Below are 13,652 nucleotides of genomic sequence, written 5' to 3' on the forward strand. Positions count from 1 at the left end.
CATCCTCTTGGAAATATTTCCTTACTTGCACCACCCACCGAGACCACCTCTCAAGTTCCATGATACCCTGTCCATATTCTAGTGTATAAATTATCATTATCATGCTTATAACTTGCTTTTTGTTGTTGTTTTGGTCTTCTTCTCCACTAAATTGTTTCTTGAGACTACATCTATTTCTTTATCCTTAGAGCCTAGCACAGTGCCTGGCACAGAGACGGCATTTGATACATATTTTATGAATGAATGCACAAATGGCTGAGACAATCATTTGATCTCTGGCCCTGGAATCCTTTATTTAGACCTCTAGCGCTGATTTCCACCTACCTGCCTGACCAAAAGCAAACTCCTTGTCTCTCTCTGCACCCTCACCTCTAACCTGCTCCAGTTTTGTAGTGCCCATCTTGGTTATTATCATTACCATGTCCCCTCCCTACTCAGCTAACTACATGTCATTTACAACCTCAGAAGGTCTCTTGATACTCTCTCTCTTTCCAGCCCACTGATATGGCCTTGGTTGAGCCTTCACCATCACCACCACCACCTCCAGCATCTTGCTTCCACCTACTATCGAAGTACTTATTATGTGTTAGGCATTGTACTACTAGCTTAACTATATTATCCCTTTTTACCATCACCACAACCCCATTTACAAATGAGGAAACTGGGGGTGACAGAAATGAAGTAGTTTGTCCAAACTCATATGGCTAGTGTGCAGCCTGGCTGCAAACCTAGGCATTCTGGCTGCAGAGCCTTCACTCTTATCAATTGCCATGCTATTACCAACTGCCTTGCTTTAAAAAAGAAAAACAAACAAACCACTTTGGGTGGCTGAGGCAGGCAGATGGCTTGAGCTCATGAGACAAGCCTGGGCAACATGGCAAAACAGTTTCTACAAAAAAAATACAAAAATTAGCCGGGTGTGGTGATGCACACCTATAGTCCTGGCTACCCAAGAGGCTGAGGTAGGAGGATCTCTTGAGCCTGGGAGGCAGAGATTGCAGAGATTCCAGATCGCACCAGTGTACTCCAGCCTGGGTGACAGGGCCAGACCCTATCTCAACAAACAAACAAACAATTAGCTGACCAAGTGTTTTCCAATTAGGAAACCTCCATTAGCTCCCTATTATTGAAAAAAAACATTAGTTCAAACTTCTGGCCCTTAAAACCTTTCTGAAACAAGGCAGAGTAGGAATGAATGAAAAAATAATTGAATGCACAGTGTTCAAAACTTCTTAGGCTACACGGAAGGCCACTGCAATCTGGATCCAACACACCAGTCTCCAGCTTTTCTCTATCTCATACTCAGAAGTCCATTCATCCTAAAACCCCATTTCCTTGACTCATCAGCATTTCTTATGCCTCCCTGCTTCGGTGCAAGCTCTCCCTTTTGGATGTCCTTCTTCCACAACATTTTAACTGATGAATCTTTCCTCCTTCAAGAGGCAACTTGGATGTCTTACCTTGAAAGTCTTCCCCAACTCCCCTAGAATAAACTGCTGCAGTCTCTGTACCCCAGACTGAGTTATAGCATGTCCTACAAGGCATGACAACTTACCTGTTTACATTTATGTTAGTTCTTCAAGGGTAGAGGCTACGTCTTCCTTGGCTCAGTGTCCCTAGCAGCAAACATTGTACCTGACATATAGTAGGTGTTTCTTGAATGAAAAGATGGATGAATGAGGCAACTGATACAGAAAAAACTTGGGAACAGTTACTAGGCAGCATGCCTTCTACCAAAGTTACTGTTTAATCAGTCTTCCTAATTTTCTCCAGGATCCGACCCTGGAACTCATACACCTACTTTAATAGAAAATCAGACATCAAAAAATCATCTGCAGTAGTAAACATCAGCCTCCTTTTCTGAAAATGGATGGTTTTCTTCCCTACCTGGGCTTGAAAAGTCTGATTTTCTGAGATGTTCTAACAAAATAATTAACTTTCCTAAAAATTGCTTAATAGAATCAGCATTTATTGAGGTTAATATGAGTGCCACAGGCACTATGGAAGTCATTTGCATAAATTTCACTTGATAATCACAACTCGGTGAAATAAGTGTGTATGAATGCATTTATCAGGTTGCAAAGCTTCCCAAAGGCAGGAGTTTAGACTTACCACAAAATTTATAAAACCCATAGTGCTTAGAATAGATAGTCAACTGTTGTTTCACAGTAATATTAATTTAACTGAAACATCAAATTGCTAAGTGCCAGGTATTAATCAAAAGGTGTGTAGACAGGCTATTGAGAGGCAGCTGTGGTATACCATGGGGAGTACTGGACTCAGAATCAGAGGACATGGGTTTTGAGATTGAATTCTGCTACTTACGATTAAAACACATAAAAATTTCTCAGAGTTCAGTTATTTCATCTGTTGAATGAGGGGGATGGACCCAAGGATCCTAAAGGCACCTTACAATTCTAATGTTCTATAATCCTCTGAGCCTGTTTGGCCACTTAATAGAAAAACATCTACGTCCAATTGACTTATACTAAAATAGAGGAGAATAGAAAAGTACAAGCATAGAGCAGGTAAATCCCAGCAATTCTGTTACCTCACTTTTTATTTGAACCTTTGAAGATTTACCTGTTCTTCTAATTGGACATTCTTTTCCAAAACCAAACGCATGTGCTCCCGTAAAGCTGAACGCTCATGTTCCTGCAGGTTCCTCCGTTTATCCTTCAATATGAAGAGAAAAATAAGTCAGGTTGCTGAGAGGCTCCAAAAATGAAAGAGGTGGTAGGATATTCTGCTAAAATAGAATCTTAACAACTTTGCTTACTTTAATAGTTTAAACACGCACCAGTCTGTAGGTGGGTTGCAGGAAAAATGACTCCAGTGGGTCCCTTTTCCAGCTTTAGGATTCGTGTTTTTTGTTTGTTTGTTTTTTGAGACAGCCTGCTCTGTCGCCCAGGCTGGAGTGCAGTGGCGTGATCTTGGCTCACTGCAGCTTCTGCCTCTTGGGTTCAAGCGATTCTTGTGCCCCAGCCTCCCGAGTAGCTGGGATTACAGGTGTGCGCCATCACACCCAGCTAATTTTTGTATTTTTAGTAGAGATGGAGTTTCACCATGTTGGCCAGGGTGGTCTTGAACTCCTGGCCTCAAGTGATCTGCCTGCCTTGACCTCCCAAAGTGCTGGGATTACAGGTGTGAGCCATCCCACCTGTCCCCAGCTTTAGGATTCTACGATACCCATGAGACAGAGAAGCTAATTTTTGTATTTTTAGTAGAGATGGAGTTTCACCATGTTGGCCAGGGTGGTCTCGAACTCCTGGCCTCAAGTGATCTGCCTGCCTTGGCCTCCCAAAGTGCTGGGATTACAGGTGTGAGCCATCACACCTGTCCCCAGCTTTAGGATTCTATGATACCCATGAGACAGAGAAGCTAATTTTTGTATTTTTAGTAGAGACAGAGTTTCACCATGTTGGCCAGGGTGGTCTCAAACTCCTGGCCTCAAGTGATCTGCCTGCCTTGGCCTCCCAAAGTGCTGGGATTACAGGTGTGAGCCACCATACCTGGCCCCAGCTTTAGGATTCTACAATATCCATGCGACAGAGAATCAAACCAATATCAAAATTCTCAGCGCTGATTTTCTTCCTTGCCCTGAGAGTATATGACTGTGGGTTAAGCGTAGTTATTATCATCTCTCAACTATTCCCATATAAAACCTATCTCCTTCATGGGTTATCTTCAAATCAGTTTTGTTTATTTGTTTGTTTTTTGAGATGGAGTCTCGCTCTGTCGCCCAGGCTGGAGTATGGTGGCTCAATCTTGGCTCACTGCAGCCTCTGCCTCCTGGGTTCAAGCGATTCTCCTGCCTCAGCTTCCCGAGTAGCTGGGGATTACAGGCACATGCCACCATACCCGGCTAACTTTTGTATTTTTAGTAGAGATGGGGTTTCACCATATCACTCAGGCTGGTCTTGAACTCCTGACCTCATGATCTGCCCGCCTTGGCCTCCCAAAGTGCTGGGATTACAGGCATGAGCCACCGCACCTGGCCTCTTCAAATCAGTTTTAAGTCAACGCTAGTTCTTCCTCCTGTCAAGCACATTTCCATGCTGCCTCCAATCATGGACTGGCTGCCATGGGCAGGAGGAATGCCACCTGATTTTAATTTCAGCCCATACAAATTTGTTGCCCTCAAAACCATAGAATACATTTGCAAGAAGAAATGGTTGCTTTTTCCCTAATCATTAAAATTTTTTTTTTTGCAGACTGCCTATATTACTAGTAAAAGCAAATGCTTGTTAGGTGTTCAAGGTGATCCATGCAGTCTAACTAAATATTTGTCATCAATTTCCATTTGGGTTAGGGTTGGCTTTTTTGGTGACAGGCTGTTCTAAATAAGGTTCCGGAGAATAACTCCCCCAGCCATCCCAAGCTCTGGTGCTGAGGCAAGTTCTAGAATACAAACCAATTGGAGATTTGGGCCTGACTGTAAAGATCATTTTAAGAGCTAGAAAGCAATTCTGCTTTTTTTTTTTTTTTGAGACAGGGTCTCACTCTGTTGCCCAGGCTGGAGTACAATGGCATGACCTTGGCTCACTGCAATCTCTGCCTCCCTGGCTCAAGGGATTCTCCCACCTCAGCCTCCCAAGGAGCTGGGACTACAGGGTGCACCACCACACCTGGCTAATTTTTGTACTTTTTGGTAGAGACAGGGTTTCAACATGTTGCCCAAGCTGGACAATTGTGCTCATGCACAAAAAAGGTAAACCCTATCCTTTTTGCAGCCAAGACAACCTCTGGTTTGATATGTGACAAATTTATAGACTCTTCACTGATTTTTTTTTTAATCCTTCTCAGAATATACATTTTTTCAAATGGTTTTTAAAATAAAAGAAATATGTGCTTATGTCAAACAACATAAGATGAAGAATAAAAAGTAAAAGGCCTCTTCTGTCCATCTCCACACCCAGTTTCCTAGTCTTACCAGAGTCAGTAAGGATATACACATATTTTTAACACAAATGAGAACATACCATATTTAATTTTTTACATATATCTCATTATTTTTATCAGCTACATAGTATTCTAAAATATGAATACATAATTATGTAGTTGGTGTTTTAATGATAGACTTACAGGTTGTTTTCAGCTTTGGGTTGTGGGGTTTTTTTGCTATACCAACAGTAGTAGGATAAACATCTTTGTGTGTGTTTGTGTATGTGTAATCACTGTATAACTTAAGAAAGGATATCTGTAACATAAATCCTAGCAGAAATGCAGGGTCAATGTGTGGATTCATTTTTTATTTTCATAGGTATAACCAAATTGCCCTAAAAAAAGTGAGATATCATAAGATGTTTTAATCTTTGTCAATTTGATGATATTAGGTAAAATTATATTTCTTGTTATAATGTATATTTATTTAGGAGTGAAACTGAGCATCTTTTCTTACATTTATCAGCCAAATGAATTTTTTTCTGGAACTGCCCATATACTATATTTCTTTGCCTATTTTTCCATTAAGTTGAGTAGGTTATTAACATGTAAGGTTTCTTTGTATATTAAGGAAAATAGCCCCCCCTTTTTTTTTGTCTGATCATATGTTGCAAACTTTTCCCTCCAGTTCACTGTTTGCTATTTGACTTTATTTATGGTATTTTTTAAAATCATATAGAAGTTTTAAATATTTATAAGTTTATCAAAATTATGGCTTCTGGCTTTCTGTTAGTCATTCAAGAAAGGGCTTTTGTTGTTGTTGGGGGGGGTGGTGGTTTTGTTTGTTTGTTTTGAGACAGTCTCACTCTATTGCCCAGGCTGGAGTGCAGTGGCGCGACCTCGGCTCATTGCAACCTCAGCCTCCTGAGTTCAAGCGATTCTCATACCTCAGCCTCCCGAGTAGCTGGGATTACAGGCGTGCACCACCACACCCAGCTAACTTTTGTATTTTTAGTAGAGGCGGGGTTTCACCATGTTGGCCAGGCTGCTCTCGAACTCCTGACTTCAAATGATCCACCCACCTCAGCCTCCCAAAATGCTGGGATTACAGGCGTAAGCCACCACACCAGCCTCTTTAAGAATAAAAAAATTCACTCATTTTTCCTTCTAGTATTTTCATGATTTCTGAAGTAAACTTCTTATTTTGGAAAAATTTTAGATTTACAGAAAATACAGAATAATACAGAGCATGACATATTTTAATGCCTAAAACTTTGCTCCATCTGGAATCTATTAAAAAGACTGAAGTAGAAATCAAATTTTATTTTTATTTTGTGTAATTCATTATTATTTTAAAGCATTTAAGAGGTAATAACATACATATTAAAACACGATTTTAAGTCCATTTTGTTTCAGTATACTTGGTGATATACAAGGGTATATCACCATAAAACCAGGATTTGTAATCATGAGAGGAATAACCCCAGAAGGTTCCCAAACCAGGTGGAGGCAATGGAATCAGAATTAGAAATAATTACTGTGGGCCAGGCACGGTGCTGTAATCCCAGCAATTTGGGAGGCCGAGGCAGGCGGATTGCCCGAGGTCTGGAGTTCAAGACCAGCCTGGCCAACATGGTGAAACCCTGTCTCTAGTAAAAATACAAAAATTAGCCAGGCGTGATGGCGGGTGCCTGAAATCCCAGCTACTCAGGAGGCCGAGGCAGGAGAATTGCTTGAACCCGGGATGCAGAGGTTGCAGTGAGCCGAGATCGCGCCACTGCACTCCAGCCTGGGTGACAGAGCAAGAGCAAGACTCTGTCTCAAAAAAAAAAAAAAAAAAAAGAACAAAGAAATAATTATTGTGATGGTTAATTTTATGTGTCAACCTGGCTAGGCTATGGTGCCCAATTGTTTGCTCAAAACAAATCTATATGTTGCTCTGAAGGTATTTTGCAGATGTGATGAAAACAATGTGTAGACTTGAAGTAAGCAGATTACCCTCCATAGTGTGGTGGCCTCATCCAATCGTTTGAAGGCCTTCAGAGCAAACACTAAGGTTTCCTGAAGAAAAAATGCTTCTCCTCAAGACTGCAGAATAGAAACTCCAGCCAGAGTTTCCAGATTGCCAAGCTGCCCTGCAGATTTAGGACTTGCTAGCCCCCACAACTGCAAGAGCCAACTTCTTAAAATAAATCTCTCTATATATGTATATATCCCATTGGTTCTGTTTCTCTGGAGAACTCTAAAATAATTAGCCTTAAATTTCTCAGAACTGTATGTCTTTCTCCATCCTTGATGGAACAGAGAGTAAACTGAACTTGCCAAGTGAATTATACAGTAGAATGTATAGGCAGAAACAAAAAGTCATTCCATACCGTTACAGCACAGCCATAGTGCTTAAAAGGACAGTCTTGCTCAGCTTCAGGACATACAGCCAGGTGTTCATCCACCTACGAAATGGATGGTCACAAGCTATAGAAATTCATCACTTATTCTCCAACTGCAGCAATCAGGGAGCCAAGAGTGGCTTGGGAAGAAGGCAAGGACCAGGAGGAGGAGAGAGGCCTGGCAAGAAAGAGCTATGATGAAAGTTGAAGAGAGTTCACAGGAAAAAGAGAAGAGAAGACAGATACATCATGGTCATGAGTGTAATTTAAGCCCTGGGCCCTTATCTTTGGGACTGTATCAAACACAGACCACAATGATTACTAAAACTTTATCTTCCATAAAATCTATAGAGAGGATTATTTTCAGTTACCTCAGTTTTTAGAATAATCTTCGCACAATTGTTGGGACAAAATACTGGGTATTCAGGACACAAGTTTTCCTCATGATTCTGAAACAGAGAAAGTGCAATAAAACAAAGGGTTGTCTTTCATGGCCTCACAGTGATTACACCTGTGTCTCTTTGGGGATATATGTCACGTGGCTTACTCTCTACGGGAAGTTATTGCCTAGTTCCAAAAAGCGATTAAAGATGTCCACTTTCTAGGTGTAAATGAACTTAATTAAAATATTAAATTTTCCAATTATTCCCAAAGAAAGTCATAGAGCACAGGATTCAAAGACGGTAGATTGGGGAACTGCCAGCATAGCTCCTTCGGGACATGTAAAAGGTACCCATGCTTTCTTTTTATGCCTGCATCCTGCCTCCCCAGCTACACTGCAGAATTCAGAGAGTAGACATTATAGTCACCTCCTTGTGACTCAGCACCCAGCATTCATTACACATACACAGCACGTGTTCAAATAATATTTTTGCCAATAATAAATGAATAGAGTGCTACCAACAAGAAGGTTTTAAGCTTTTCACAGAACTTCTCTCCAAAAAGCAAATTCTTTAGACCTAATTCTGTACAAAAATAAATGCAGGAATGTTCTTCTGGCATTCCACCTGATTCACTGTGACCACTCAGGCATAATTTAGCTCCATAAAGATGAATGTTGTATGTATTGTTTTTCACCTGTAGATTGATGACTACCACATCCTTTTTGCAATAAAGGCATTTTTCCTCTCGAAACTGACAGTATGCACTCAAATGCTCTTTCAGGTCTTTCCGTAGGACTGGTTCCCGGCACTTCTCATTAGAACACTGCACAGCTTGAAATAAGCACTGCTGAAGGTGATCCTGCAACAGATAACAACAGGCCAGTGGGACCTGCTGACCAGGGTGGTAGGAGGTCAGCTGGAAGGCCTAGGGAGGGAGAGAGAACAGGGTGGGCAGCTGGGCAGAAAGGCTTGCACAGGGCAAGGCATAGGGTAGGCCCTCAGGGGATGCTGCCCACTGCCTCTGCTGAGGACAGGGCATGGGGAGGGCTGCTTGTACCAGAGATGGGAAAGCCAGTCTTGGTTGGGGGAAATTCAGAGGACAGGGGAAGATAGGTGAAGAGAGAAGTACACCAAGTTTGTTTTAGATGATCTAATAATGTGCTCATATTCTCAGGTTAGTTCTTGGATATTTTCCTTAATTTACCAGTTCTTCAAGGACATTTTTATTTCTTTTGTGGACTCTTCATCCCAACCTCCAGCATCAAGTATGGGTCTCTGCATAGCAGATGGTAAAAGGACACAGGAAAAGGAAAAAAGGAGAGAAGGGCATATCCTAACTCAAGGAAGAAAGGGAAAGGATTAAGAAGATGAAAAGAAGGGAGAGTAAGCTATTCCAGAAATGATAAAGAAAAGGAGGCAGAGGAAATATAGGTATGCAAGCCCAAGAGAAGCTAGGAATGGTCAGACTGGTAAAATCAGGAAATATTTTTAACCATTAATAATACTTTATTGGCCACGTGTGATGGCTCATGCTCGTAATCCCAGAACTTTGGGAGGCTGAGATGGGAGGATCACTTAAGGCCAGGACTCAAGTCCAGCCTGGGCAATGAAGTGAGACCCCAAGACCTTGTCTCCACAAATTTTCTTTTTTTAAATTAGCCAAGTGTTGCAGTGTACACCTATGGTCCCAACTACACAGGAGGCTGAGGTGGGAGGATCAGTTGAGTCCAGAAGTTTGAGGCTGCAGTGAGCTATGATTGTGCCACTGCACTCCAGCCTAGGTGACACAAATAATAAGTTATTTAAATTTTATTTTAAATATTCTCTAATTTTATTTTAAAAATTCTCTAATTTTATTTTAAAAGTTATTTTAAATATTCTGTTATTTATTATTAAAAATAAACATTTAATTATTGACATGTAAATAATGTATCTATTATAAACAATATATATTATAGTATTTATAATATATAACATTATATATACTATTTAATACTATTTAATATTAGAGAATGATTACATGGACAGTGTTCATTCCAAGGTTCTTCACATTCTATTTTATTTTAGTTTTAGTTTTTCTAATTTTATTTTTGAGACAGGGTCTCTGTCACCCAAACTGGAGTGAAGTGGCGCAATCTCCGTTCACTGCAACCTCCACTTCCTGGGTTGAAGAGCTTCTTGTGCCTCAGCCTCCAGAGTAGCTGGGATTACAGGTGTGCACCACACCCAGCTAATTTTTGTATTTTTAGTAGAGACAGGGTTTCACCATGTTGGCCAGGCTGGACATTCTAGGTTTTTTTTTTTTTTAGACAGAGTCTCGCACTGTCACCCAGGCTGAAGTGCAGTGGCACGATCTTGGCTCACTGCAACCTCCGCCTCCCAGGTTTCAAGAGATTCTCCTGCCTCAGCCTCCCAAGTAGCTGGGATTACAGGCACCAGCTACCATGCCCGGCTAATTTTTGTATTATTAGTAAAGACAGGGTTTTGCCATGTTGGCCAGGCTGGTCTCAAACTCCTGACCTTAGGCAATCTGCCCACCTTGGCCTCCCAAAGTGCTGGTATTACAGGCATGAGCCACCACGCCTGGCCAACATTCTAGAGGTTTAAAAGCAGGCATATCTCAGTGAAAACCTTTGAATCACTGCAGTTATTGTGATGCTGGCAAGTTGCCAAAATGTTAGAGAACCTGTCCCCCTGAGGGTCCTTTAAGACAAAATTGGCAATCTAAGACTCACAGGGCAAATCTGGCCTGCTACTTGTTTTTATAATTAAAGTTTTATTGGAGAGGAGCCACACCTATTCCTTCACATATTGTCTATAGCTGCTTTCCCTCTAAAATGGGAGAGCTGAGTAATTGTGACAGAGACTGTATGGCCTGCAAAGCCTAAAATAGTCACTATCTGGCTCTTTATTATTATGATTATGATGATGATTATTATTGTTTGACTCTTAACAGAGTTTGCTGATCTCTTCCAGAAGAAAAAGCAAACAGTTTTTTGACAGTGAGATAAACAAATACAGCTATTCTCCTTCACCTCTGGTAGTAAGAATCATATGGTGATCACAGTTGGAATCCATCTCTTCTCCAAAACTGGTTGATATTACTCCTCAACTCTCACCCAAACAGTCAATATTCATCACAACTCTGCTGCCTGTAAGATTCTACACCTTACCATATAAGAGGGTGGGTGGGAAGCAAGGAATGAGGGGAAATACAAAAGAAACAGGTGGAGAGAAACCAGCCCCTGCTCTCCATAAGCCAGTTTTGGTCATTAAAGCTGTTCAATGGTCCATTTGAGCCTCATTTACTTTTTAGGCTTAGTGACAACAAAGCTGGAAAAAAGGTCTTGCTCTAAGACTCGACTATTCAAAACAAGGGGCAAAGGACACATGAAAACATAACAAAAGTTCTATGAACCTCCAAATAAATCCCTGGGTTAACAAGGAAATCATTTACACATTTATAAGCTCAGTGCCTGAGGGATTTGGAGGTGTGATAGAGAAAAGACTGAATCATCTGAAATATGTGTTCCAAAATGTGTGGGTGTGCGGGAGAAATTTCAGCAGCCTCTCAGCAATTCCCTGGAAGTTAGAGAAGCCTGAGTCATGTTCACTTGCAGTGTGATCAAACTTGACATGGGCCTGACAGGCAGTGCCACACTTCCAGCTTCCCATTTAACCACCTTCCCTAGCTGGAGGGAAGAGCAGCTGAGGTCACTTCATTTGAAAGGCATCAATTCCCCTTCACTTACATTTCCCCTACACCTTGTTGGTTTGTCTCTCCTATCAATGCTTCACCTTTAACCCACAGCCTGTCTCTGTCCTGGTCTGAGTGATCTGTGTTAGATCATAAACCCCACGGGGCCAGGCCCCACAGTTGCTGGGAAACACCTACGATAGCACCAAGTGAGAGAGCAAATGCTTTTGGGGAAGGACCTCACAATTGTGTCTTTCTGTAGTCATGCCCTGGGTCCCACACAGTTCCCCCAAAATGGCATATTCTTGAGTGTTTGTTTTGTCCAGCATGTCCCACGCCCTCTCTTTTGGCTCAATGATCCCTACCACACAATTAAGGTCTAGTGGATACAAGATGTCCTCCATGCGCTCCATACGGGACGAACCTCTTCACCCACACCTCAGCCATAGGTGGGCTACAGCACTGTAGCCACCTGTATTGCTAGACTGGGAATCCTTGAGGGCACTTCACTGAATCCCTGTACCATGCTTAGCTTGGTAACTGTCACATAAAGGGGTTCAACACACATCCCTGGAAAAATGGCAAAAGCAGATATTGTTCATGAGTAATACCCACCTGGTACCGGCCCAGAATAACCTTGGCATTACATCCAGGAGCATTGCTGCAATATACATATAAGTTGAGGACTTCTCTTTTGCAGCAATTGTCTTTAAAAACCTAAAAGATAAGCATAATAAGTCTCACACACTTCAAAGTTTTACAGCAATGTGAATTAAGCTATTATTAATTTGGTCTTCAAGTGTATCTCAGAAGGCAGGTGGAAACTTCCAGACATCAGCTGGAATGGAAATATCACACTTACACCACACTGAAAGAAAAGGCTGTCTCAGATACATGCTTTTGACAAACCATTAAACATACAAGCCAGGTAACAATGCCCTGTGTACCAGGCTGCAGCTAGGTGAATCTCATGGTGAACCTGACCCACATTCTTAAAGGTCAGGAGGTGAAGCTTGGCCAAGGGTAATGCTTTCAGCTTCCTGTCCCAGGGCAAATGTATTACTTATCAGACAGTGTCACTGAGGCTGTGCTGGCTTGCTATTTTAGCGCAAACCAGGAGTTAGCAAACTTTCTCTGTAAGGGGTCAGATAGTCCACATCACGATCATCTCTGTTGCCACATTTCAACTATTCCATACACAATACTTAAATGAATGGGCACAGCTACATTCCAATAAAACACTATTTATGAACACGGAAATTTGAATTTCACATGTCACAAAACTTTCTTCTTTGGATTATTTAAAATGAATTTTTATTTTGAAGTAGTTTAAGACTCACAAGAAGTTGCAAAAATATGAGGGTTTCTATGCACCCACCATTACATAAAAAGAATTTCTTAGCTTACAGGCCATACAAAAACAGGTAGCAGGCTGGATTTGTCCCAAGACTGTAGTATGCCAACCCCTGGATAGTAGGTCAGACAGACACTAAGTACAGCATAACCCTGTTGTAGGTATTTGCAAAACATCTCATAAGGATTATAGAGAAGATGCACGTACAGCAGACTAGAGGCTCAAGGAAAGCTTCTGCTTGAACATCCTGCAACAGAATCTTAAAGGGAGAAAACTGAACTTAAAGAGGAGTTTTAAGGGAGAAAGTCTTCATGACAATGGAACAGACAATGGTTTCTTAGATACAACACCAAAAAAGAACAAGCAACCAAAAAAAGAAAAAAAATAGATGAATTAGATTTCATCAAAATGAAAAATTTTGTGTTTCAAACACACTATCAAGAAAGGGAAAAGACAACCCACAGAATGGAAGAAAAATATTTGCAAATCTTAGCAGCCAAATGTCTGCTAAGAGATTTATATCCAGAATATATAAAGAACTTTTTTTTTTTTGAGACAGAGTCTTGCTCTGTCACCCAGGCTGGAGTGCAGTGGCATGATCTCAGCTCACTGCAACCCCCACCTCCCAGGTTCAAGCGATTCTTGTGCCTCGGCCTCTCAAGTAGCTGGGATTACAGACATGCACCACCACGCCCAGCTAATTTCTGTATTTTTAGTAGAGACAGGGTTTCGCCATGTTGGTCAAGCTGGTCTCAAACTCCTGGCCTCAGGTGATCTGCCTGCCTCAGCCTCCCAAAGTGCTAGGATTACAGGCTATAAATAACTCTTATAATTCAACAATAAAAGGTAAATAACTCAATTTTTTAAAATGAGCAAAGGAAATAAATAGGCATTTTTAACCAAGAAGATGTACAAATAGCCAATAAGCACATGAAAAAAATGCTCTA

General features: G+C 41.3%; 1 protein-coding gene across 5 annotated transcripts in view; it reads right to left on the reverse strand.

Annotated features, from left to right (window-relative positions):
- TRAF5 (TNF receptor associated factor 5) overlaps positions 1-13,652 on the reverse strand; it is a 48,659-nt gene that overhangs the window by 6,895 nt on the left and 28,112 nt on the right. For 3 of the 5 annotated variants that reach the window (XM_063672339.1, XM_063672351.1, XM_063672350.1), the window contains 5 exons: positions 11,967-12,068; positions 8,349-8,579; positions 7,643-7,720; positions 7,260-7,334; positions 2,584-2,676 (listed from right to left, as the gene is read on the reverse strand). In XM_063672339.1, the coding sequence (XP_063528409.1) occupies positions 2,584-2,676; positions 7,260-7,334; positions 7,643-7,720; positions 8,349-8,579; positions 11,967-12,068 (579 nt within the window). The remainder of the gene's footprint in view (positions 1-2,583; positions 2,677-7,259; positions 7,335-7,642; positions 7,721-8,348; positions 8,580-11,966; positions 12,069-13,652) is intronic. The other 2 variants (XM_054482447.2, XM_054482432.2) reach the window with 2 other exon arrangements.

The sequence above is a fragment of the Pongo pygmaeus genome, chromosome 1 (genome assembly GCF_028885625.2).
Source record: "Pongo pygmaeus isolate AG05252 chromosome 1, NHGRI_mPonPyg2-v2.0_pri, whole genome shotgun sequence".
NCBI lineage: Eukaryota > Metazoa > Chordata > Mammalia > Primates > Hominidae > Pongo > Pongo pygmaeus.